At 55.7% G+C, this 26,285-nt stretch overlaps 1 protein-coding gene across 1 annotated transcript in view; it reads left to right on the top strand.

The window, feature by feature from the left end:
- The window catches only part of LOC102501492 (putative phospholipid-transporting ATPase IIB), a gene marked incomplete at both ends in the record, with an annotated part of 192,556 nt that overhangs the window by 155,230 nt on the left and 11,041 nt on the right, over positions 1 to 26,285 (top strand). Inside the window, 4 exon segments of the mRNA XM_014586915.1 lie at positions 13,159 to 13,271; positions 15,678 to 15,926; positions 24,579 to 24,740; positions 25,472 to 25,564. Of these exon segments, the coding sequence (XP_014442401.1) occupies positions 13,159 to 13,271; positions 15,678 to 15,926; positions 24,579 to 24,740; positions 25,472 to 25,564 (617 nt within the window).

The raw sequence follows: 26,285 nt of genomic DNA on the forward strand, positions 1-26,285 counted from the left end.
CCTTCTTCACCCCTCACAACCGGACTTCTTCGGGTGCTGTTTAACCGACTTGGCTCTGTTCGTAGCTTTGCATTGCATGGATTCCTCCTTCACAGGTTCCACGTCGTATGGCTTAACCTCAGGGTTACCGCCAGCTTTCTTTCCTTTTCTTGTTCCTTCTGCCTGTTGCGTCTCTGCTGCTGTTTGAGTTCTTCGAGCGGCTGTCTGCTCAGCTCAGCTTCCCAAAGAAGAGCCTCCTTAAAGGGAGCACGGCTGAGCTGGGTGTGCCTCATGCTTCTGCTGGCCCGTGTCTGACTTCCTTTCTCAGTTCTCGATGGTGCTCTTGAACCTTTTCAGGACCGTACACTGCTGTGGCAGGTCATGCGTTTACTTGCTTTGATGCTGGCCGCTTCGTGGTGGCTATGGGACCTGACGGGAAACGAGGTGCCTGGCGGGCGCCGTGCGTGGACTTGCTCCTGCTCTGTCCCCAAAGGGCTGTTTGCTCTTCCACACCAGGCAACGTACACGGGAAAGTTCTAGCAGTGCTGGGTTATCAAGAGCGACACCCTGTCCCAGTACAGTTCATCAGGAGGAGGAAGGGTAAGGGAAGCCGAGTGTCACAGGGCAGGGTGTCCCTGTGTGACCAGAAGCCACACAGAGAACAGGGCGCGTGCTCATACAGGCCATCCCGGCGGCTGGGAAGGCTGGGGGCGTGATGCGGTCGGACCCCGTCATGCTGCTGTTCCTCTCTAAATTAAACAGTGACCTTAAAGTCGGGTGACTAGATGGCAGGACGTCTGTACGGCCGAATATTAAACACCAGTGACAACGAAGTGGTGATGTGTACATGGAGAGAGTGACAAAATAAAGACAAGGAGGCCAGAGAAAACTATCTAAAATGGGCAGAGCCCAGTGAACGGGAGCAGAGACCAGCACAGGCAGCCAGGCTCTCGAACCCTAACGCGTAAACGTACCTGGGAGGGAATCAAAAAGGCACGAGTAACAGGGGGACCAGCAGGGGGTGTGGATCCCACACGGGTGACGTTGCAGTTTGGGAAATAAGATGGGCACGTGTGTGTGCCCAGCATCTCGAGAGGAGGGTGGAGCAGAAGGGATTCTGGCCTGAACACCCCCTTGGGGAATGATTTCTCACTCCCGCCCCATTTACCCCCTTCATACTCCCCCAGGTGAACACATGTGCCCTGTAGCAAAATTTTAAGAGAGAGAGAGAGAGGCCAGACCTATAGATTTATCTGTTAGGTTTTGTTTTTTTTTTTAAAGAAAGAAGTTGAGTTTTAAATAGTAAGTCTGAAAATATAATAGAAAATTTCCCCCAAATTGTAAGCCATTCAAAGTAACTCAGAAGAAATAGTTTTAGTAATCCTAAAACCGTTTAAGGAAGTAAATTTTAACCAGTCTTCTGGTGCAATTCCTCAATACCTTTATTAGTAATTGCACTTACTCGAGCCTTAGGTGGTGCTGTGATACAGACTTCAGAGAAGAAAAGCAGAGGCTTTCTCTGACGCAGCACTGACATCATCAAAACCAGGCCCGGACCACGTGGGGCGGGGGGAGGGGGGCTGTCCGCGTGGGGGGCCACCCGCACAGGTGCTAACCGGCGTTGCAGAGTGCTCACCTGCTCTGGGTGGGGAGGCAGTGCAGTGGTTAAAGAATCTATGAAGGCAGTCACCAGGGTGCCAGGTTAAGGAGGACGCCCTAATAGAGAAGCTGTAGCAGATGAGGACATTTGAAGCATTTCATAGAATTTCACACCCGTTTATGGTTTAAAAAGAAAAACTTACGCTAAAATATGAGTACGTTAAAATGTCCTTAGCCTTACTGTTACAGACCCTCCCTCATAGGCAAGGTTTTCAACATAAATTGTGAGGCTAGCAGGTGGCGTGGTGGTTGGGGTGCTGGGTTCCCACATGGCCGACTGTGGTTCGTGGCTTAGACCCAGCAGCTTGAACATCACAACAAATTAATTAACTAATTAATGTTCAGTGAAAAAAGGAAAGAAGACACATAAAAAAAGAGGCACCATGGTCCAGATTATTCTATGAGACTGCCAAAGGTTTTATTAAAATCAGGAATCAGTCGGTATAATTCACAGCATTAGTGGAATAAGGGAAAGATCCGTGGGGACATCTTGGTACATCTAGTAGAGCGCTTGGTAAGTTTTTTTTGTTTGTTTTTTGAGAGATTTTCACTGTAGGGCGCGTGCGCTCGCCAGACAGACAGAGACATAGAGACAGAAAGCGAGAAATCACCCCCCAGGGGGGATGGTCACGCCGCAATCCCTTCTCCTCCATTCTCCTCTCGGGATCTTGGGCACGCACGCACACGCGCCCCGCGTGAGTTTTAAGCCACCGGGTCCAGGACGCGAACCGCGGTCGACTACGTGGGAATCCAGCGACATAGCCATTAGGCTAACTGCTGGTTCCCGCGCTTGGTAAGTTTTAGCACTCGCTCGTGATTAAGCCCTCGCAGGCTAGCAATGGAGGGCACCCGAGCACCAGGTACCGGCACCGTCGGCATGGCACACGGCAAGCTCTGTACCTAGTGGGGCAGGACGAGAACCCCCGGCTGGGAGCAGTGCCTGCTTGAGGCACGGTCTCCTGCCATAAAGCAAGAAAAAGCTGGGAAGATTAAGAAAGGCAGAACAAAACTCATTAGCAAACAGTATAGAAAGCCCAATCAATTTATAGAATTAGTCGGTTAATTTAACAAAACCAACACAGAAAAATCTAGTGTATTTCTAAATACCAACAAAAACCAAAATTTTACAGTAACAGGTACATAAGATTAAATGGCAGTTTACTTTCTCACAACTAGAGAACATACTTTCTATGACTTCTTTCTATTTTAGACTTTTGCCTTGGTATGTGCACTCGCGGGGAGGGGGGTGTGTGAAGTCACTGCCCCAGAGGATCAGCCACACCGCAGGCCCTTTTCCTCCATTCTCCTTTCAGGATTTTGGGCATGCACACACACGCACACGCTCCTGGCTTGATTTTCAAACCACTGCGTCTGGAACTTGAACTGCAGAGTCAGCCATGTGAGACCCAGTACCTTGACCTCCACATCACCTACTGGCCTGCTTTCTGTTATTGTAATTCATGTACGTTTGCTGAGGTTTTTCATGGCTTGGTATGAATCCGTCTTGGTTGATATTCCATGTCCATTTAACAGAATTTGCCATTGATGGTTTTTTTAGCCCTTGAAAATGCGCCACTTCCAGGCGGGGCCAGGGCAGAGCGACTAGGGAGCTGATCCGACACCTACTGCATTTCCAGGTCTGGCCTCAGTGGCCTGAAAAACATGGAGGAGCAGTGTCTGCCAGCATCCCGATGGGGGAGAAACTGGGGGAAGGCACTGGGTGTGAGCACGCTCTGGGGTGCATGCCTTCTCTCTCTGCCCTCCTGTCTCTCTCTGGCAAAGCCACATGCGCTGTGGCAACTACGAGGAGTAGGAGGGAAAGGACAGCGCTGCTCCGGCTGGCCTGGGCTCCGTGGGCGCCGGCACCGGCCACCTAGGGCTCTCCTCAGGAGTCGCCCGTCCCTCTCTGACCGCCTCCAGGAGCTCTCTCTGTGGCTGTTTCTGGGCTTAGCACCGTGTCTTCGCACTGCTTATCCTGTTTGGGGTTAGCTCAGATTGTCGGGTCTGTAGGTGTGCATTTTTTACCACATTGGGGAGTTTTCAAACGTTATTTCTTTGAGCACGTCTTCAGCCCCTCACTGTCTTTGTCCTCTTCTTCTCAGACTCCAGTGATACCCCTCACGTCTCTCTGTCACGTAGGTCCCTGAGCCTCGGTTTTCTTGTTGTTTTGGTCTCTCTTGTCAGTGGGCAGTTTGGGTAAATGGTACTGATTTGTCCTCAAATTCACTGACTCTGGTAGTCTGTATTCCTTGGATCATCAGAAAAGTCATGATGCGTTTTTGCATAGAAAAACAGAAAAACACAGAAGACCTTCCCAGTGTCCTATACGGATCGCAGCCACACAGTGAGTGTGTCCCTCCTGCCATGTTTTCAGGCCTGTGAATCCTCCTTGGTTCTTTTTAGAACCTCTCTCTGCTGAGATTTCCTGTTTTCCTTTCTTTCTAAAGCATATGTAACTGTGGGCCAGCAGGTAACATGGTGGTTCAGGAACTCGATTCCCACCTTTGTGGCCACAGTCTGAGCCCCAGGCCCAGTGGCTGTCAGGTCATGCCTGGCGCTTGTGTGTACATGCCCAAAATTCCGAGAGGAGAGTGGGAAAGGGGTTGTGACGTGGCCATTGCCCTGGGGGTGATTTCTTGCTCTCTCTCTCTTTCTCTTCAGCATGTGCTCACACTCTATAGTAACAAAAAAATAAACAAAAAGCCAGGAAGAAGAGCACAGGCCCAGGTACCCCGTGGGTAGGTGATGAAGGATGCCCTGCACCACGTTGCCCTTGCTGGCCCGGGGTCCCACGTCAGCCTGTCTGTCCACGGCAGCGCCGGAGTCCCCACCTTGTGCCCGTGTGTGGCAGTGCTCACCGGGTGGAGCAGGGCCGGGGTCCCACGTCAGCCTGTCTGTCCACGGCAGCGCCGCAGTCCCCACCCTGTGCCCGTGTGTGGCGGTGCTCACTGGGTGGAGCAGGGCTGGGTGGAAGGCCCTCTGAGGCTCTTTTCCTCACATTCAGTATTTCTTTTTTTCCAGAGATTTTCGTTATAGGGCGTGCGCACTCACCAGAGAGACAGAGACAGAGAGATGGCAAGAAATCGCCCCCAGGGGTATAGCCAGGCCACAGTCCCTTCTCCATCCTTCACTCAGGCCTTCAGCACACCTGGGCACACATCTGGCTTGAACCTCAGGCCATGGGGTCCAGAACTTGAACCACTGTTGGCTGTGTGGGACTCCGGCACCTCAACCACCGTAGCACCCACTAGCCCTGTCTGTCGCATGACGGCCTCCTGTCACCTCGCACACGGCGCCTGATGGCCTCCTGTCACCTCACACACACGCACACGGCGCCTGACAGCCTCCTGTCACCTCACACATGACACCTGACGGCCTCCTGTCACCTCACACATGGCACACAGCGCCTGATGGCCTCCTGTCACCTCACACATGTACACACGGCACCTGACGGCCTCCTGTCACCTCACACACGACACCTGACGGCCTCCTGTCACCTCACACACGCACACATGGCACCTGACAGCCTCCTGTCACCTCACACATGGCACACAGCGCCTGGCGGCCTCCTGTCACCTCGCACATGGCACCTGATGGCTTCCTGTCACCTCGCACACGGCACGCCCGTACCTGAGGGTGGGTGATTAGCTGGAAGGCCGACTGTTCCTTCGCGTTCTCTGAGTCTCTGGCTGTGTGACCTCTGTAAGTGACGGGTGGGTCATCTCTCACTGCTGAAATGCTGTCTGCCTTTCACTCTCAGAGGCGGTGGGTCTGAGTCCGAGCTGCATCAGCGCTGCTTACAGCCTGTGCCCGGCCTCACCCTCCTGCACCCCATGCTGCTCTGGGGGCAGCACCAGTCCCTGCTGGCGTCGGGCTGGAGGTGTCGGGCCAGGCAGAGCTGTGGGAGCAGGTGCCCCGAAGCAGGCCTTCCGCTGCCTTGGTGCCCTGTCTGAAGTGGCCTTTCGTACCGGAAGTCCCCAAGGAAGCTCTGATTCCCGGTGCCTGATGCTGAGACTGCATGGGCTGTCTTTCAGTGGCTCTTGAACTCTGTGGCCTGTAGTGGGGCCTCCGGCAGCCATCGCAGACTGCGGTCTCCAGCGTGCCCTTCCGCCGGATGGTTGCATGTCTCCTGCCCTGCCACACCGGGACGCCCTGTAGGGCACCTGTGGCCCGGTCTGATCTTAGGGTTTGGCCCTGCTGCTCCTGCCACACCCCGTCCTCACTGCACCGAAGGATCAGGCTTGGTCGCCCCCTCCCTGAGAGGCGCAGTAGCCCGGGACCCCGGTGTGGAAGGCGTAGGACTGGTCACACAGTCCCCTCGCTCTGCGGTCAAGTCGCGCTCAGTTACTCCTTCTCCTCAGTCTGTTTCCTTTGTTTCCATACACAGTTCACATAGTCAGATGCAAAGAAAGCGAGCATTGGTATCTCAGACTGGGGATCGAGTCCCTCTTAACTACGGGTGAGGCTGGGCCGACCCCGAAAGCCGTCATGGCCGTGGTGTGCTGCCCGCCTGGAAGCAGGCCTCCGGCAGGCACGACACTCTCCCTCAGCCCGGTCAGATTGAACATGGCCGTCTTGTCCTCCTGAAACCACGTGTCTGGCGTTCACTGCAGGTCCTGTATTCCAAGGACGTGGGTTACAGGGCTCTTCCTGCTTCATACTCCTTGGTCGTATAAACGATTCTGCTCTTCTGCAGTCCTCATCAGTTGTCGATCATGTTGGGGCCTCCGTCAAAGCAGGGTTCTGACAGCGCCCGGTTATTTGTCACCATGAAGAATTCGGACTCCCAACTCGGAGGTGGAGCACAGGGGCGCGAGGGTTGGAACGCCTTCCGGGTGGCCCAGGTCTCAGCTGAAAGGGTTATGGATGGGCTGCTGCCCAGAGCCCTGTGTGCTAAGATGATGGTCGGAAGTGCTCACAGGAGTGCGGGCTGAGCGTGTGCCCCTCAGCGCGTGCCAGGGCGGGGAGTGCCCAGGGCACAGGTCTCGACCTTGCAGGAGCAGAGTAGAAGAAGAGATCCCAGAAATTGAGTTTCTTCCTGGTGGTGTGACCAGGTCTGCTGGGAGTGTGCACTTCCGCTAAGACCTGAGGTTCATGAGGTTGCCATAGGGACACATCTGCGGCCACTGGTGCGTGTGACGAGAAGTAATGCACCTCTCGGACCAGACATCCACTACCTGCAGGGGTGCCAAACACGTGGACACAGCCCAGAAACGCCGCTGTCACGTGATGAGTGGATGGACACATGGTGCTGAGATGGTGCAGACCGTGTGCCTGGTTTGCTGGGAGAGCATTCAGGTGCTGGTGGCTGCATTTGACAGTGCCACTGTTTGAAGAGCAGCGCTGCAGGGGACGCGTACACGTCAGAGCTTAACTCGGGGTAGCCTCAGGGTGGCCATTCACCCATGACACTGCAGAGGACCTTAGAGCTACTCGGGGTAGCCTCAGGGTGACCGTCCGTCTCCCACAGTACAGGCCCTCCTGGAGTGCTCCCTCTGAAGCAGCAGGTGCCTCGGGACTCGCATTGACCATGGCATCCCAGCGCCCCGTCACTCCAGCTGGGAGCCCAGGGGCTGCCCAGGCGTGGCTGCGAGGCGAGGTGCTGCTATGCAGGTGGTCCGGGCAGCGGAGGCACTGCCCTGGCTGGAGCCCACAGCGCCTGCAGATCTCGCTGCCAAGTCAGAGCCGTCCGCTGGTGCCTGTCAGACCCAAGGACAGCTGTGGGCCGCCTGACGCAGCTAACACAGACGGGCGCGGTCTGACTGCAGTCGTGACGGAGCCACGCACTAGCGCGTGAGTGCGGAAACTAACTCTTGGGCGTTCGGACCAATTGAGAAACGGACTCACGCCGTCTGAATGCGTGCCTCGGACTGGGAGTGACACTGAGAAAGCCTGATGCACAGCAGGTAGACGCAGTTCACGTTAAGTCGTGTCAGTGTGCTTTAAGTAGGTATGTACTTTAGAGTTTGGTACGGCAGCCCTTAGCAGTCGAGATTTTACTTCCACCCTGTCTTGGCGAGGCTGCTGTCGTTCTGTGTCGATCGCGTGCTCACTGCTTTAATCAAGTAGAATCTCCGCCGGAGCATCTCTGAGCCGGGCCGAGTGTCCTCCAGGTGGCACTGCGGCCTTGCGTCCTCTTGCCTTCCTGCATGGGGGACCTGGACAGCCCCAGCCTGAGCACAGCAGTGTCCGAGCAGGCACTTGGCATCGGCCTCCCTGGCGTGCCTCTCCGGCCCGCTCATGCCGTGCTGGGTGCCGGCAGGGCCTCCGCAGAGGTCAGCTCCCTCTCTGCCCACTGTGCGCATCGCAGCCCCGACACCTCTGCTGCAGTGAAGGGCTAGTGAGTTTTGTTTTCAGAGTTCAGGCAACCTTTGCCAAAAGAATGTTTTCTCTTTATGACACCACATACCATGATTCTCTTTGATGTGCTTCTTTAACCACTGTTTGCTAGTATTACTTCTTCCCCTTTTTCTCTCCTCCTTTAAAAAAATGGGGACCAACAGCGTAATGGCTATGTCGCTGGACTCCCACGTAGTCAACTGCGGTTTGAGTCCCGGACGTGGTGGCTAAAAACTCACGCCGGGCACGTGTGCGTGCGTGCCCTAGATCCCGAGAGGAGAATGGAGGAGAAGGGATTGTGGCATGGCCATCCCCCCTGGGGGGTGATTTCTCACTTTCTGTCTCTCTGTCTCTCTCTGTCTGTCTGGCGAGCGCACGTGCCCTATGGCAAAAACCTCTCGAAAAAAAAAAATGTACTCTGTGAGAGGAGGAGACGGGGGTAGTGCCCTCAGCAGGGTGCCGACCCACTTGGCATCCGCCAGTGCAGAGCATGGGCACGTGTGCCACCCAGCATGCTCGGGGAGCCCTAGTGTGGACCCGGGCCCTTCCTGTGTGGGTGCAGTTGCAGCCACCGGACCCCGTAGTCCGTTCCCTCTGCAGAGTTTCCAGCTAGTCTGAGCAGCTTAACTGAGAATGGGCGGCACCCTCGTCACCGAGATTCAAGAGAGCAGGCCCTCTCTCACACTGCCAGGGGTGTGAGACGGAACAGCAGCTCCAGGAGGCAAGTCAACAGGTTCTTAAGAAACCTAAACACAGACTTACTATGTCCAGGCAGTCACACACCTGGCATTTGTCCCAGAGGAAGAAGCATGTCCATGGCTGCCCCGCAGCCTAGTGGTTAAGGGCTCTGGGTCCCACACGCTGACTGAGGGTCAAGATCTGGCCCTTATGGCTTAAAACATTTGGGTACACATGCACATGTGGCCAAACCCAACAGGAGGGAGAGGTGGAGGAGGAGGTCTGTGGAGTGACCATGCCGTGTTTGACCACAGTCCCTTCTCCTCTCAGGATTTTGGGCATCCACACATGTTACCTGTATGATTTTTAAGCTACCAGGTCCAAGATTCAGACAACTGAATTGACTCTGTGCGATCCAGCCACCTTCACCTCCACACCACTTGCTGACCCCAAAATCTGTAGCATATTTTTACACCAACAATGAATAGAGTGGGACAGAATTGAAGAAAGCAATCCTATTTACAATAGCCACAGAATGAATAAGATAGCTAAGAAGAAATCTAATAAACCTAATAAAAACCTAATACCACCTCAAGATGAAAAGCTGAAAAGAGAAATTCACTATGATATTAAAATGGAAAGACATCCCATATTCTTGGATTGGAAGAATCAATATAGTCAAAATTTCAGTTCTACATATTATATTTACGTATTAAGTGTGATTCCAATCTAATTGCTGGTGACATTCTTCACAGAAATACAAAACAGTTATAAAATTTGTCTGGGATTATAAAAGGCCCCATATCACCTAGTCAAATACCATGCAAAAAGAGTAAAACAGGCATCTCACCATTCAACTTGAAGATATGTAACAAAGCGGCAACAATCGAAGTAGCAGGGGGCCCGTGGGAGGCGTAGTGGGTAAGTGCACACGGGCTCGCATGTGGCCAGTTGTGGCTTAAGTCCTGGACCCAGCGCCTTGAAACTCACACTGGGCGCACGTGCGTGTGTGCCCAAATCCCAAGAAGAGAGTGGAGGAGAAGGGACTGCAGTGTGACCCTCTCCCCTGGGGGGTGAGTTCTTGCTTTGTGTCTCTTTGGCAAGCAATGTGCTAGCAAGTCTCTCTCAAAAAAAAAAAAAAAAGGAAATTGCATGATACTGGCACCAAAATAGACACACGGACCAATGGAACAGGAACCAGAATCTAGAAATAAAACCCAAATAATCCAGCCAACTGATCTTTACAGGGGGTATAAGACAATGCAGTGGAGAAAAAAAATATATTCTCCACAAATTGTGCTGAAAGAACTGGATATCCACCTGCAGGAAAACAAAACCAAAAACAAAACAACAACAAAAAACTGGATTCCTCTCTCTCACCATTAACAAGAATAAACTCAAAATGGACCAGATTTAAATGTAAAGCCTCACACTATAAAACTACTAACAGAACACATGGCGCACACCCTTGAAAACATTGAGGTAGGCAAAGATTTCTTAAACCCCTAAAGTAAAAGCAATACCCCAAAATAGACAAGTGTATTAAACCAAGTTTAAAAGCTCCCTCACAGCAAAGAAACAATAGAGTGAAAAGACAGCCCTCAGAATGGGAGAAATATTCTCAAATTACTCCTTAGATAAGGGATTGATCTCCAGGACATATAGGGAACTCTGGCAGCTCACCCATTAAAAAATGAATAAACCAGTTTTTAAATTAGGCAAAATAATTGAATAGGCAACTCTCTAAAGAAGACTTACAAATGGCCTAAAGGTGTATGAAAAGAAAACGTTCAAAGTCTCTTGTTCTAAGGGAAACTGCAAATTAAAAACACAGTAAGGGACCAGCAGTTGGCGTAATGGCTACGTTGGTGGACTTCCATGTAGTCGAGTCCCGGGTTCTGAGGGATGGGGTGCCGGTTAGGACCGTGACGTTAAGAGCCCCAGACTCCGTGTGGTGACAACTCTGTATGATGTGCCCTGTAAGGCAGAGGGTGCAGCGAGGCTCCTGCCTGCTCCTAGCAAAGGGGTGCTCCTGTGAGGCTTCCCCCCAGGCCCAGCCTGTCCTGCCCTCCCACCTGTCCCTGTGGGCGCTGGCCTCCCTGCAGAGGGGAACGCAAGGTGCACAGGCGTCTCCAAGCCAGCGCCTCCTGAGGCCCAGCTGCTCCTGTCCCAAAGCGCAGGCACTGCACAGTAGGCCTCTGCCTGTGTGACCCTGCTGCTAGCCCACAGTCCACTGCTGTCCACCAGGGCCCACCGCAGCCACCCAGAACACCTACGCGTGGCTTCATATGCCTTGCATCCCGCCTGTTCCCTTCCATCCCATCTCCCCTCCTTGTTCAGGAGTCGGTGCTGCCTTCCAGAACCCTCTGGACTGCACAGTGTCTCCTCCTGGACCTCCATAACCTGGTTCCTCCAAGTCTTCCAGCCCTCCACACAGGGCTCCCTGACATGTGGGCCAGCCCTCCCTCTGCAGCCTTTCCCGTGTTCCCGGCCCGCCCAGCAAGCCTCCTCGTGGCCAAACTCTCACCACCTGGCCATGGCACCTGAGCGCTTGGCGCCTCCTGCCTGTGCCTTGGTTGTCCTGTAGCCATTTTGCTGTGTCCTGTGTGAGAGGTGCTGCAGCTGCCATCAGGCTGGTGCCCCGGCTCAGGGCATGTATCTACTTGGGGTGGGAGCGGCCCAGGCATGGCGCACAGGACTTGTGCAGGTCTGTCACCCTGGTCACGAGTCCCCATGTCTGTAGAGATTGGGGGTCCGCGTCCTGGAGAACGATGGAAGCCGGGCTCCCTGCCCATCGGGTGGAGCTCCGCTGTCTTCCCACCCTGAGGACTTCCACCTGCAGCCGTAAATGCTGGCGGTCACTGGGGTGTCCAGGCAGGAGAGGCAGCCGGCCCTGGTGAGGAGCAGGGGGCAGGGGCGGGGGCAGCCTGGAACCCAGGCCACGCAGAAACTGGGTCGAGGTGAGCGGCGAGGGCGAGCCACAGAGCCCACAGCCAAGGCACGGCCAGCACTGCAGTCCAGGCAGACTGAGGGCTCACAGGGACTGGGCACGGGAACCACGGCAGGCGGGGCAGGGAGGGCAGGGTGGCAACGGTGGCTAGACAGTCCGGGGTTGCTGCTCCCGGCCTGGCGGGCCCCTGGCGTGCCGCTAGGGCAGGCGGGGTGAGGTCGTGCGTGGCCCATTTCTGCAGCTGGCAGCCGAAGAGGACCTGGCTCGTCTGCAGTCTGGCTCACATCACGGCTGTCCGGTGTCCCCCAGGGAGACCCGGGGACTGCAGTCAAGCTGTGTCCATCATGGCCGTGTGAAGGGGCTACGCAGGCTGTCATGAAAGGCAGAACTCTACAGCTGACCCATGTCCCTGGGTAGCTGCCCCTCGGGATGCCGAGAGCTTCATGTACTGCAGTGCTCTTTCCCAAGATCCATCAGCAAGGCGGTTGTAAGTCCAGGTTTCCTTCTCGCGAGACATTGGGAAACCGGCTCCAGGCCGGTGGAGGGCTCTCAGACCACCTCAACCCGAGTCACGGATGAGACTCGTGCAGGTCTGTCTATACAGACAGATAGGAAGACACTTGGAAAGTGTTTTTAATACTGTGCGTGCCAAAGAAGACAAAACTTAGTTAATGTTTTTGGGTTTTGGGGGCCCCTGACACTGCACTTGACCAGGGATGGGATTGCTCACACGGGCCCTGCAGTGCTGTGGGGTCAGTGGATGCGCCTGCTGCGGCCCGTGACGTGAGAACAGAAAACCTGAGACGGGAGAGTCAGCGCAGTCCACAGCAGCGTGTGGCGTGCACACGCACGGGCTCCATGAGCTCCCCTGTGCCAGGGTGTGTGTCGCGTGCCCCCTCTGTGTTGGGTCAGAGCCAGGTCTCCCCGGCTATGTGGCCCACCTTTGCGAGGTCCTCGGTGCTATCCGAACACTTCCGCCTCCGTCTGCCGCGTACGGCCCTGAGCATGCTCGGGCAGGGGCCCAGCTACAACACGTGCCTTCTCGTCCTCACCTCCTTGCTGTCACCCAGGGGCCGCAAGTGTGTGCCGAGGGAGAGGCACATCTGGGACATCCTTTTCTGTTCAACCCAAAATACTTCATTTTTTCAAAGTAGGTTTTTGTGAGACGGATGGGCACTATTATTTGGGCTGGTCTCTGTCTCTCAGGAGTGCTCTGGGCTGTAATTAGGAAGGTGCTGACTCAGTTTTCTGGTCCATGCTGTCTCCTCAGAAAGGCAGGAGTTGGGTTTGCACAGAGCGAGTCTGTACCAGAAGGCGGGGCTGAGTGCCCTGCATGGGGCTGGGGCCCTTCCATTCCTGCCCGTTGGTTAGGGGAAGAAAACGTCTCTCCCTGCTGGCCCAGGGACGGCACGTGACCTTTAAGGTGCTGTGTGGTACCGCAGGGCCCACTGCGTGCTCGGAGCAGGTGACCCCGTGTGGACGTGCACGTGTGACGTGAGCTTCACCCCATTTACAAGCTGCCTGTCAATATGTCTGCTGTGGCTTTCCTGCAGGGACCCTCACCCAGAACGAGATGGTGTTCAAGCGGCTCCACCTGGGCACCGTGTCCTACGGAGTGGACACCATGGACGAGATCCAGAGCCACGTGGCCAGTTCCTACTCGCAGGTGCGTGAGGGCCTCCTTCCCCGAGAAGCAGCGCTAACTCGAGCTCGGCCGAGCCATCGTGCAGGTTCTCAGGTCAGCCCTCGGTCACCCCCGCAGTAGCTGCACCTCAGTCAGGCTCCTCGTGTGCCCGTCCCCAGGGCTCGGGGCCACGCATGCTATAGTGTGATGTAAGTAAGCTTTTCTACGTCAGCATGCTCATCTGTAATGAGCTCAGCTAGTGACGCGTTGCATTTTCTCCGGGAGTTGCTCGTAAACAACTACTCTGTGCACATTGCATTGGAAGAATGTTCAGAAACATCCATGACACTGCTTTTCTCCGTAATTAATCAAAGTTTCCCTCCTGGTTTTCTGAGGTAAGTCCCTCCACCCCTACCCACGATAGGAGTGGACACCACAACCTCTGAGTGTCAGACCCCGCTGGGCCAGGCTGGTCCTGTCCAGCCCATCCCAGGTGTCCTCACTGAGGTGCCGCGGTGCAGAGCCGGGTGCCACGTTTTCTCCTCCACAGCCACACACTGCTGTCTCGGAGGGATAGACCCCCCTTCTTTTTGACATTACTTCAATCTTACCTTTTTTATTTTTTAGAATTATTTTATTGAACTTTATTTCCTTTCTTTCTTTCTGGTAAGAGAGAGACAGAGAGAGAGAGTGAAAAAGCAAGCCTCCAGGTCAAGGACTCATGGGCCATGCGGGGGTCCAGTGCTCTTACCGCCACGCCACCTGCCGGCCCAACCTCACGTTTTTATCAGGCCTGCACAGGAGTGGCTGTGACCTGTGACCGGGAAGATGGGACCCCGAGGGGGAGCGACGGTGGCTTGGAAAAAGCGCACAGACATACACATAGAGAAGTCGGGGGGTCACACTGGGGCTGTCAGGCCAGAGTATGCTGGTCACCTCAGCCCAGGCGCACTAGATCGCAGAGGGCCAGGCCGCATTAGCCGTGGTCAGCGACTGTCCACGGCGGTTCTTCTCCGTGTGATCGTGCCAAGGCTAGCTACATGACGCGGCCCCTGCACGTTTCCCCTCCCGACGGAATGCAGGAAGACTCAGGCTGCAGACCGTGTCTGAGCACACACACGGGGCCCAGCACCGTACTCATTGGGAAGTCGTTTACGTGGGTGCAGAGGGCCATCGCCCCTCGCTTTCCACGGAGCTTGGTTCTAGCACTGCCGTGGACAGCAAGACTGGGGCTGCCCAGGCCCCTTCCCTGAGATGGTGCTGCCACACACTCCCGGCCGCACGAGTCCTGCTGCACACTCCCGGCCGCACACGTTCCAGCCACGCACTCCTGGCCCACACGTCCTGCCACGCTCTCCCGGCCATACACGTCCTACCACGCACTCCCGGCCTGCACGTCCTACCGGCGCCGAGGTAGTGCCGGTACTCTGGCCGGTGGTGCCCTCGCCTTCTGGGGAGATGGCAGGAAAAGGGCTGCAGTGTTCAGTATAGACGCATCCACTATCTCCCAAACACTGTCAGTCCACAGTTGCTTGGACCTGCTGCAGATACGGAGGGCTATTTTATAGCCTGTAATATTGATTAATAGATGAGAAATCTTAAAAAGGAGAAAGAATAAAACACCTTCTCTTAGGAATCTATGTGCAGATGGAAATAGTTCCAGGTGACATTTTTTAGAAGTTAATTCATGAGTCAGGTGTTGTGGTTAAGGCGCCTCCCACATGACCAAGTGCACAGTTCAAGTCCTGGACCTGGTGGCTTAGAAAATACGCTGGGCACGTGTATGTGCATACCCAAAATTCTGAGAGGCGAAGGGAGGAAAAGGGACTTCAGCGTAGCCATCCCGGACATGGGGGATGATTTTTTGCTTTCTGTCTCTGTCTGTCTGACAAGTGCACACGCTAGTGAGAAGGTGTTGCCGCTGCCGCGGTGGTGGGAGTCTCATGGGGCCCAAACGGCCAGTGCTGGGCTGCCCCGCGGGGACATGGCTCTGAAGGGGTGGATCCTGTCTGCTGCACGCCGCTGTCGCCGTCTGGATTACTGTCCCCTCAGCCCCGGGAGGCCTGACTCCCACCTGTGGAGCTGGAGCATTTTCAGCCTCGAGGGAGGCCCTTAGTCCTGCCGCCTTCGCCCAGCACTTTCGCTACAGCGTTCCTAGGACGGAGTCAGGACCTCTGCGCCACCTGTTGTCACCTCACCTCACGGGAATTAGGAAGGACTGGGCTGCGGGAGTGAGCGCAGGGAGGGCTGTGCCAACATTTGCTCTGACAGCTGGGCGTATCAAAGCACGTTGCAGTGTGAGGGTTAAACTCGATGTTACGTAGGAGAAAATCGGGACCTAATGAAGCCATTCGTTCCTAATGAGGAGCGACACGTGGCAGTAACTCCAAGGTCCACTATGTGGTCCTCTCCGGTTTATCTTTAATTAATGGCGTTCCTTATTTTAAGACGCATTCTCAAGCTTGTGGAAACAATGCCAGTTCGTCTCCACCGAGAAAAGCCCAGGCTTCAGCCCCCAAGGTGAGAAAAAGCGTGAGCAGTCGGATCCACGAGGCTGTGAAAGCCATCGCCCTGTGCCACAACGTGACCCCTGTGTACGAGTCCCGAGCTGGTGCCCCCGGGGAGCCCGAGGCTGCCGAAGCAGACCAGGACTTCAGTGACGAGAACCGCACCTACCAGGCCTCTAGCCCCGATGAGGTGGGTCCCACTCACTGCGGAATCCTGCCGCAGGACGGTAGCTGGTTCTTGTCTCCAACTGTGTGAGCGCTGTGCGTGCCCGGCTGGGCTCCGAAAGCGTGCGAGTTAGCGCTTGGGCGGGCAGGGCGGGCCGTGCGGGTCCTGGCCCGCACCAGCCGTGGTGGAGACGGCGCCTGCTCTGGCCAGGCCTTGCACACGCAGTGCTGGCATCCGTGTGTCAGCGTGTCGGGGCTTCTCCCACTAAGGCGTGGGAAGTGGCACGAGAACACCCAGCGGGTGTCATCGATGTCATACGCTAGCCTGGGACAGGGCCAGATTGTCTTCCTTTGTCCGTGAGAGGTGGGGAATGGGTCAGGTCGGGGGTCCCTGTGCCGCGACCCCAGCTGTCCGGCACACACTCAGGACTGTGTGCACTCTCCACTTCGGCCGCCGCTCTGCCGCTGGCCCTGCTGGTTCCTGTTTTAAACTACCTGTGGCAGCTCCTCCCTTGGCCTCCCAGCAGGGGCCGTGGTGTGTGCCCACGCTTACTCTGGTGCCTAGACCGGCCTCCAGCTCCTGAGGTAACAGGCAGCTGCCGTGCCTGGCTGTCACCCCAGACTGGGAATTGAGCCCGGCCTCCCAGCCTACGGAGCTTGGGGTCTTAGCGCAGGCACATGTCGGTGTGCCAGAGCCAGGCTTCAGGAAGCTGGACCGTCATGGTTGCCAGCCGCTCTCCTCACACATCGTCCGGTGCGCACCGAGCTTGCTAGCTGTTTTGCCGGAATGTCAATGCAGTGTACCGGTTTCGAAAGAGACGATGTGAGTGCTTTTGAAAATCTGCAGAGATGGTCGCACCTTGCCTGTGCTTAGCTGGCTTTTTACTTCTCGCTCACTTCACGTTTTGATTTCTGATTAGGGTTGGCTGCTGTCAGGCCCATTGGGTCTATGCACACCTAGCGTGTCTCCTATCTAGTCTTACGGCGTCCTGTCCCCTCAAGGCCTCTGAGGTGGCCCTTAGTAGTTGAGACACCTGTGCAAGCATGCATGGACCGGCATCTGCACGCACTCTCACATATGTAATGGGGAAGTGCCTTTGCAGGAAGAAGGCAGGAAACCAGGCCTACCGTCCCGGGAGGAGCCTGGTGACTCTGCTTCACAAACTCGCTGCAAGAGAGAAGAGCCTTCTCTGTGCACCCACCAGGACATGGTGCCCTGGGCCAGGCCGCAGCCAGCGCGGCTGGAGGAGCAGCTACGGCAGGGCCCGCTGTCCTGCTCCTGCAAGTGCCTCGGGAGAGCGAGCACACGTCTGTCAAGGCGGGCCCCGGGCGCTGCCAGAGGGGCAGCTCAGCAGGCAGGACCGGCAGAGGGTCGCCAGCCCGAGTGCCCGAGGCAGAGGACAACAGCAGCCTGAGGCCGCTCCCTCTCTGGTCTGGCGTGAATGTTATTTCACGGGCAGCTATCACCGCCTCCTCCAGCGTCCATGTGCCAGAGTCAGTGGGATCGATGACAAACCACAAGTGGGTTATTTAGAAAGGGAGGTGCGTGACTTCTGAAGTGAGTGCCCTGCGCTGCGTGTGCCGTCCAAGGAGGAGTAATTGTGGTGTTTTGTCAATACGTTTGTGAGGAGCGAAGTGTGGTTGGTGACATGCAGCCTTCACTCTGTGACCTTCAAAGCCAACAGAGAGTGAATACTGCATGGCTTGTCCAAATACTGATTAGCAGTTTCTCCAGGCGATTAAATGGTCTTTACGTTAATAATTCTATTAAATTATAACAGCAATTACAGTAACCACAGTGAGAGATGGTGAAATGTGGGTGATTAAATTATGATTTATGGAGTACATGGTGAAAATTAGGAGAATGGCTGCTGAGTTAGCACATCAGTGCAGGCTTGGGGACAGTGGTGACACAGGACAACGTCCACACAGATGGCCGAGCCGGGGACAGACGCCTCTGCGCTCTGACAGGGCCGCGAACACAGACCGTTCCGTGCACAGTCATTACACACACCGTCTAAAACCCCTTCAGACCGTGCGCTTGAGGTATGTGTGAGACATGAAACCCGCCACTCCGGATTTACAGACCCTCCCATAGCCGGGGCACACTGGGTTCTGTTCTGTCTGGTTCTGGGCACCTACTGGGAGTCTCGGAACACATCCCGCTGGCTGACGGGGACTGCTGTGTCCTCGACGACTGGGACACCCTGACGATAGCGTCTGTCTTAGGGATGCAGGAGCACAGCAGCGCTGGGGAGTACATGCGGCTCCACGCCTGCACGTCCCAGGTCACGTGTACCGAGGACACAGCGGTCCGGCAGTTCCAGTGGGAGGGCTCAGCCTCGGCTTCTGGCCCCCTGAAAGCTAGGCCAGGCGGGCCCTGCCCATGGTGTAGTCCCAGCCGCTCGGGGACGGAGACAGGAGGCGTTTAGCATGGTGAGGTCCTGGCTAAAAAGTCACTGTGGGGCGGCAGGTGGCATGGTGATTAAGGGTGCTGGACTCCCACACGGCCAACCATGGTTCGAGTCCCGGACCTGGCGACTTGCTTTCTCGCCTTCTCGTTCACTTTCTCTCTCTCTCTCTCTGTTCCTCCATGGTCAAATTTAAATAAATAAAGTTAAATAAAATAATATTTTTAAAAGTCGATGGAGATTTTTACAAAGCATTTAAGTTAAAATTCAGTACACATCCCTGATCAAAGCAGGCTACCCTCAGAGATCAGGTAGAGTTAATCCGAGACAGAAGGCACTTCGCTGTCGTGACTCCAGGTACCAGTCTCACCATCATGCCGAGTAAATCCTACGGTCGTCCCCATTTTAGCAAAGACTGTGACAGGGACACCCGCCATCCCCATGCCACTCGGTATTGTCTTACAGAATAAGTGTAATTATGAAAGGACCAGGAGCACTGGCGGAAGACATGACTGTACTCGGGCACTGAGCCGTCAGTACACTGTCCCGCAGGACGTGAGGCCAGGCCCGTCCCTGCACTGCAGCCACACCCCGGTAGGCGTCAGGTCACGGTGCGTCCCAGTGCACCGCAGCAGGGACGCACCACCGCACCCAGCTACACGCACCCCTCCGGGACCTCCCGCTGACACGCATTACTTACACCCACATGTTTACATACAGCCCACCGGGACCTCTCGCTGACACTCATCACTTACAGACACCCACGGGTTTACACTTTTGCAAGAGTGACCTCGTGTTGCTACTGAACAGAGAGAACTGGAAATCTGAATATCTCACGCAAGGTTTCTGCCATAGGGTGCATGCGCTCACTGGAGAGAGACAGAGACAGTGAGAGGAAAGTGATGTATCGGCCCCTGGGGGGATGACCACTGCAGTCCCTGCTCCTCCGTTGCCCTCTCAGGATCTGAGGTTCGCACACACGCACCTGGCGTGACCCTCAAGCCTCTGGGGCTGGGACTGGAACTGCGCAGTCGGCCTGTGGGATGCATCATGTCTCCTGCTGGCCCTAGGGCTTCTGTTTAAATGTGAGAACAGTTGTTCTAAGTAATGGTCCGTCCTGACCACCCATCAGAAACGGGAGAGGAGGTTTTACACCCACGGACCCCTGGTTCCCACAAACTGAGCCAGAGTCTGCAGAATCAAAGCCCGGGTACTGCTGCTCGCATTGTTCCTGGACAGTGTGCTGCAACAGCGAGCCTGACCATGACTGTCACCGAACACGTGTGTCCTGGCAGACGCGTGAGAAGCAGGCACATTTTAACCTGGGACCATCTGTGGATCTGCGTGCATCGGGGCCCAGAGGACGTCGTGGAGAGAGCACAGGGCTGGGATTGTCTAGGTCTAGATGGTTTTGAGAACCCACTTAAACAGGAAAACCCAGACCGGTCAAGCAGGGTGTACCCAGAGGTGGGAGCTGTTTCCGCAGCCGTTACTCAGGCCCCGCGATTCGCTCATCAAGAAAGGAAGGAACGGGGAGGTCCCCTGCTCCTTTCCAGATGGACAGGTTTCAGCTTATCCCTGTGTTTCTGATGGGCGAGTAAACTCAGAAGCAAGAATTAAGGGGAGTTCTTGAGCTTCGTGAGGGGTGTCTGGAAAACGTCCAGTGAATGTGGCACTTGCTGCAGGGTCGAGGCGTTGTGGGGAGCTGGCAGAGGCGTGCCCTGCCGTCCAGCCGTAGGTGTCTCCTGTGCAGTTCGCAGCCAGGCCACCTGGAAGGAGCAGACGAGACAGCCTTGTGCAGGCGACGGCATTGACTGCACAGAAGATGTCGAAGGTTAAGGAAACTTCCGAGGCTAAATGGAATTTGCCAAGACTGCCCATCAGTGTCTACTTCAAAAAAATGTATTTTTATTTAACTACAATGAACAATTTGAAATGGAAGTTTTAGTGCCAGCCAGTGGTGTAGTCACAGTAGCCAGATCCCCCATGGCCAATGTGTAGTTGAAGCCCAGACCCCCATGGCTGGAAAGGCAGACCGGGCGCCTGTGCACCCATGCCCAAACCCCGAGAGAAAGGTAAGGGGTAGCGCGGCCACTCCCCGGCCACCTTCGCGTCTCTCCTCCCGTGTCCCTCTCTGCGGAGTGCATATGCCCTCTGGCAAATTTTAAACTAATTTTAAAAAGATATTTAAATTTTAAAAATGTCCCACTTACAAAGCACCACAATACTATGAAATCTGAAGGACAGAGCTAATGAAATACTTGTTGCGCGAGTGTTGAAAAGCGTAAAACGAGAAATGGAAGTGTGAAGACAGGCGAACTGTGTTGTTTGTGGATTGGAGTCTTCGCTAAGGTGACGGTGGGCTTTACGGAGGTGCCTGAGAAACTAACTCCATGCAGGAAAGACGACCCTTTACATAAATAAGCAGAGCCCTGGGCGGCGTCTCTCCTCCCGGGTCCCTCTCTGCGGAGTGCATATGCCCTCTGGCAAATTTTAAACTAATTTTAAAAAGATATTTAAATTTTAAAAATGTCCCACTTACAAAGCACCACAATACTATGAAATCTGAAGGACAGAGCTAATGAAATACTTGTTGCGCGAGTGTTGAAAAGCGTAAAACGAGAAATGGAAGTGTGAAGACAGGCGAACTGTGTTGTTTGTGGATTGGAGTCTTCGCTAAGGTGACGGTGGGCTTTACGGAGGTGCCTGAGAAACTAACTCCATGCAGGAAAGACGACCCTTTACATAAATAAGCAGAGCCCTGGGCGGTGGAAGCATGGTGGTCACGTGACCGGAGCCGTTCTGGGGAGCTCTGGGTTCGCATCCCGGGACCTCCCCGACTGCAGGCCCACACTGCAGGCGGCCTTGGTCAGCTTTCCCTCGCCGTGCGTTTGTGGCAGCACAGGCTTGGACGGACCCTCAGGTGCTCGGCGGGCGTCGATGCTGGTGTGCAGCACTCGTAGAGCTGCCCTGCACTGAAGTCGGGTCGCAGGTGCTGTCAGGCCCTCTGTGCGCCAGGGCCCCCGCAGCGGTGGCCTCAGCTGCCTTAATCCGTATCTGCGTTTTTGTGCATGGAAAATGGTCTCAAGGCGAGAGCTTTGGCTCCTGGGCAGATATGCGTCTTGCTGAGGCCCGAGGCCGGCCGTGCTGCAGCAGCGCCCTGGAGCCACACACAGGCTGCCGTGTCCTGGGGCCATGTGCTCCTGCACCGCTGTGGGCTTGTCACAACCTTCTGGGCATCGCGCCTGGCTGTGTGGAGAGCCTGCGTGCCTCAGAGAGCACATGTGTCCTCGTTGCCGAGGGGCAGGGGCCTTCAAAAGCTGCTTCCTTTACTGTCACTGGCTGTAGGTGGTTTCCAAGAGCCATCAGAAAGGAGCGCCACCATGCTTCAGAAAGGAAAGGGCACACGGGAGGGCACAGCCAGGCCTGGGGACCTGCTGGGTACTGGGAGGTACCACTCCCAGCTGGTTAGAGCGTCTCACCTCCATGAGGAAGACAGGGAGCGTCTGGCATGGAGGACCAGGGAGGCAGGCTGGGGGTCAGCGCACTGGGAGGACCTGGAGGACCGGGGAGGCAGGCTGGGAGCACAGGGCACTGGGGGGACCAGGAGGATGGGGAAGGAGGAGGCAGGCTGGGAGCACAGAGCACTGGGGAGACTGGGAGGACGGAGGAGGCAGGCTGGGGGTGCAGGGCACTGGGGGGACCAGGAGGATGGGGAAGGAGGAGGCAGGCTGGGAACGCAGAGCACTGGGAGGACTGGGAGGATGGAGAAGGCAGGCTGGGAGGACAGGGCACTGGGGGCACTGGGAGGACCGGGAGGACGAAGGACGCAGGTGGTATGGCCATCCCCGGGATGACTTCCTGCTTTCCGTCTGTCTCTGGTGAAAGCACATGCACTATAGAAAAAGTCTCTCAAAAAAGGAGAAGGGAAGCTTGAGCAGAGAGCGCAGCCTCCAGGAGGACCCCTGAGCCCTCCACAGGAGCACACTGAGCTTGGGCCGTGGCCGGTGTCCAGAGGCCAGCCCGTGTCTTCCTGCTCAGCGTGGCTGTTCCAGGTGGCCATCCCGAGCACTTTCCCCAGGGCAGTGTGGCATTCTACCCGCTGTCGGGATCTCCTCCACGCACGGGGCACTGCTTCTCGGCACTCAGAGCCCTGCCGGGAGCCAGCTGGAGATCTTAGAAGAGGAGTCTGTGGTGCGGCTTGTAGGGATTTACTTAGAAAATCTAGTTTAGAGATTCCTGGTCTGCCCAAGAGGACACACGCAAATGGCTTCTGTGAGAACGGGCGCATGCTAAGACCCCGGCGTCCTGGAGACCGGAACGTGGGCAGCCCCGAGTGCACTCCGAATGTGAGGCCTGCGTCCCCCAGTCTCCCCGAGAGCTGATGAAAGATGAGGAACTCGGGACTTTGGGTCAGGGCCATTTGCCCAGATTCCAGAATCCTGGCCTGCTCACCCCACCTCAGAGCCGGGACCGCGGAGACCTTTCTGCATGGAAGACATGGAGGTCGGACTCTGGTACCCTGGACACTGCACAGAGTTACAACGTCCTGGGAGGGGTTCGCGGACTCGGGGCCCAAGATGAGTTTTTGAGTGCGTAAGTGGTGGTTACAGTGGATCTTGTCCTGCCCGTGGGAGCCCTGCAGGCCAGAGAGACAGCACCCGCTGTGGATGACAGACTGGGCCCGGAGTGCGGAGGCGAAGAGAGGGCCAGGCAGGGAGACCACCAACCAAGAGTGCTGGTGGGCAGGGCGGCTCTGCAGGACATGGCCGCTCACCCTGGACGGCATGTCCTCGCTGGGCAGCGGTGCATGGCGAGGACGGGCACGGCACGTTTCCACTGGGTTGTGTCTTGGAGTGAGGCTGCCTTTTTTCTTATTTAATTTGCCATAGGGTGCATGTGCTCACTGAGGAGAAAGAGACAGAGGCGCGAAAGTGGGTGATTTCTAGGGGGATCGCTGGTCTGCATTCCCTTCTCGAGTCTTCTCTCGCAATTTTGGGCATGCACACACACGCCCAGTGTGATTTTCAAGCTGCCAGGCCTGGGACTTGAACCGTGGTCAGCCCTGTGGAATCCAGTGCCATCTGCTTACCCAGTGAAGTTACTTTTAAAGACCTCTAGAAGATACTTGTCAAAATATACTACTTATAAATGATTAACTTCAGAGACCAGCAGTTGGCGTAATGACTATGTCATTGGACTCCCATGTGGTCGACCGTGGTTTGAGTCCTGGACCCCATGGCTTAAACTCACGTTGGGTGCGTGTGCGTGCGTGCGGAGGATCCCGAGAGGAGAATGGAGAAGGGATTGCGGCATGGCCATCCCCCCTGGGGGGTGATTTCTCGCTTTCTGTCTCTCTATCTCTTGGCAAGTGCATGCGCCCTATAGCAAAAAACTCTCAAAAAAAAAAAAAATTATTAGCTTCACGCAGTTCTCCACTTAGGGCTTTCTGATTGCGTTAATGCGTTAATAATAAGTAGCTGTAAACCCAGACAGGCCCTCCAGCTGAATGCCCACCATGCGCCAGGCAATTGGCCGCATCTTTTCAGGCCTGGGACGGTCTGCGTGATCATGTCTGTTTACCAGGCCAGCACGATGGGCCTCAGTGGAACCAAGAGCCTGGCTGGAGCACTCCCGGCTGGCACGCCCAGCCTCCAGCCAGGCCCCTTTTCTGCTCCTTGTCGTGCACTCGCCAGACACAGTGAGAGGGAGAGTGAGAAGGCACCCCACGGGGGATGGGATACCACAGGCTCCTCTTGGGATTTTTGCGCACACACCCAGCATGATTTCCAGGCCACCGGGACTGGGACTTGAACCATGGTCAGACCATGGGAGTCGAGCACCTTAATCACCATGCTGCCTGCCTGCCCTGAACTCCCAGACGGTGCACGGAGACGTTACCCTGAAGCTCGGCAGTCCCCAGTTTTCTTATCCAAGTGCTCACTGTGCCGTGGAGTGAGAGACTCGGTGAAGGCTTCGACCTCACAGCCTCCGCCCCTGGACTGGCCACACGGACATGGTCCCCAGGAGCAGGAGCCTCTGCTGCGGAGCGAGGCCTCCTGACTTGTCCTGGCCTTTGATGGGCGTGTTCACCTGTCAGAATTATTCCAGAGGGTCTGCCTCGCGGGCCACCGAGACAAGCAGCTGGCTCTCAGCCGAGCACGAGCACACTCCGGAGGCAGTGTGCTGGCAGGTTTCCTGGGGGCCACGTGTCATCTGGCTCCTGTGCCACTCCTTGGCCCTCACGTGTCTTTGGTCTCCCTTAGGTCGCTCTGGTGCAGTGGACAGAAAGCGTGGGCCTGACACTGGTCAGCAGGGACCTCAACTCCATGCAGCTGAAGACACCTGGAGGCCAGGTCCTCACCTACCACATCTTGCAGATGTTCCCCTTCACCTCCGAGAGCAAGCGGATGGGCATCGTGGTCAGGGTGCGTGCTCCGCCGCCCTCCCCATGGCTGGGCCCTCGGGGTACTGCGGCTGCCTGAGCGGTTCGCCAGTGTGGTGAGGTGGATACAGAGTGCCCCAGAGGAGAAGTTAGGGTCTCCTCCAGCATTCTGTGCTTGTGCCGTGTTTGCGGTGTTGTTTTGTGCATAAATTTAAACTAGTAATTTACAACCGAGAAGCTAGTGTGGCTCCGTGATAACCATCCAATGATGTAAGGTAACTACCCTGAAACTACTAGGAGGAAAAGCCAGAGCTGCCGTAACTATTGGATCAAGTCAAGCTGTTTTATTTAGTTTTCAAGAGGTAGCATGCCACAGAAGTGAAGTGAGTAATGGTTTATGACCGTGACGTTGCTGAGGTATACCTCCCATCCTGTGAGCGCAGATGCCCACGCGCACCTCCGAGGAGCTGGCCGCGGCGCAGCATTGCGCTCACTGAGCATCCGTGGGCGTCGGCGCACATGGCAACCCTGTTGGAGCCCTGTTAGCAGATTTGCCCGCAGGTCCCAGCATGGTGTCCAGGGACGTGCAGGATGGGTGTGGGCTTCGGCACTCTGGCACGGAGGGCACAGCGTCTGTGGGTGGGCAGCACGGGACAGCTGCCACAGAGAGCCCTGGCAGAGCTGTCCCAGCGCCTCTGCGAGGAGGGCAGCTCGACAGGAGTGCCGGCCCGTGCACGTGGGCCCTCACCTTTGTCTCTGCCCTTGTCGCTGCAGGAGGAGTCCACGGCAGAGATCACATTTTACATGAAAGGTGCCGATGTCGCCATGTCCAGCATCGTCCAGTACAATGACTGGCTGGAAGAGGAGGTGAGTGAGTCTGTAACATGCACACACTGCCCTTACAGAGTTTGGGGGACAGACGACACCGTGCCAGCTTCTCCAGCTCGCAGACAGCTCGGTTACTAGACCACATCGTGCAGTCAAACGTGCACGCTAGGCCAAGGGGCGGCCATAGGGTCTTGTCTGTTCACTGAGTTGTTCTAAATGCTCACAGGTCTCATTTTCAGAAAGCGGAGAGGGAAGGAGAGCCCTATTTTCCAAAAGTGCAGTTTCTATACATGTAACGATTTTGCATGCGAATACATGTAGATACACATAGGCCCTTACGGAGAATATCATATTTATAATGTGAAAAATGGCATTGTTACTCACTAAAGAACTCTGAAACAACTTTGCATGTTTTATTGTGAAATTTTAATGCGATATTTATTTTATAACCTAACTATTTGCAGGGAGATTTTTATTAGAATCTTAATCTAATGCTAACTTGTATATAGGACTTGCTGTTAACAAATAGGAAATAAGGCACACTACAAGTGGCCCTGCTCTCGTTAGCTGCTGCTGAACACGTGTCACCTGCAGTTAACTCTGAGGTTCCATCTACTCCTGGTCTGTCAGTCAGTATGCGGCCGGCAGGGGTACTGAAGCCACCGTCACTGCCCACGCGGCCCGCTGCCATGCGCTGGCATCTCCGCTGGCCTCTGGCGTCCCTAGGCCTGCCCTTGGCACTGGGTGGCCGTCAGACCTG

This window comes from Tupaia chinensis, unplaced genomic scaffold, assembly GCF_000334495.1.
Source record: "Tupaia chinensis unplaced genomic scaffold, TupChi_1.0 Scaffold000166_1, whole genome shotgun sequence".
Taxonomy (NCBI): domain Eukaryota; kingdom Metazoa; phylum Chordata; class Mammalia; order Scandentia; family Tupaiidae; genus Tupaia; species Tupaia belangeri.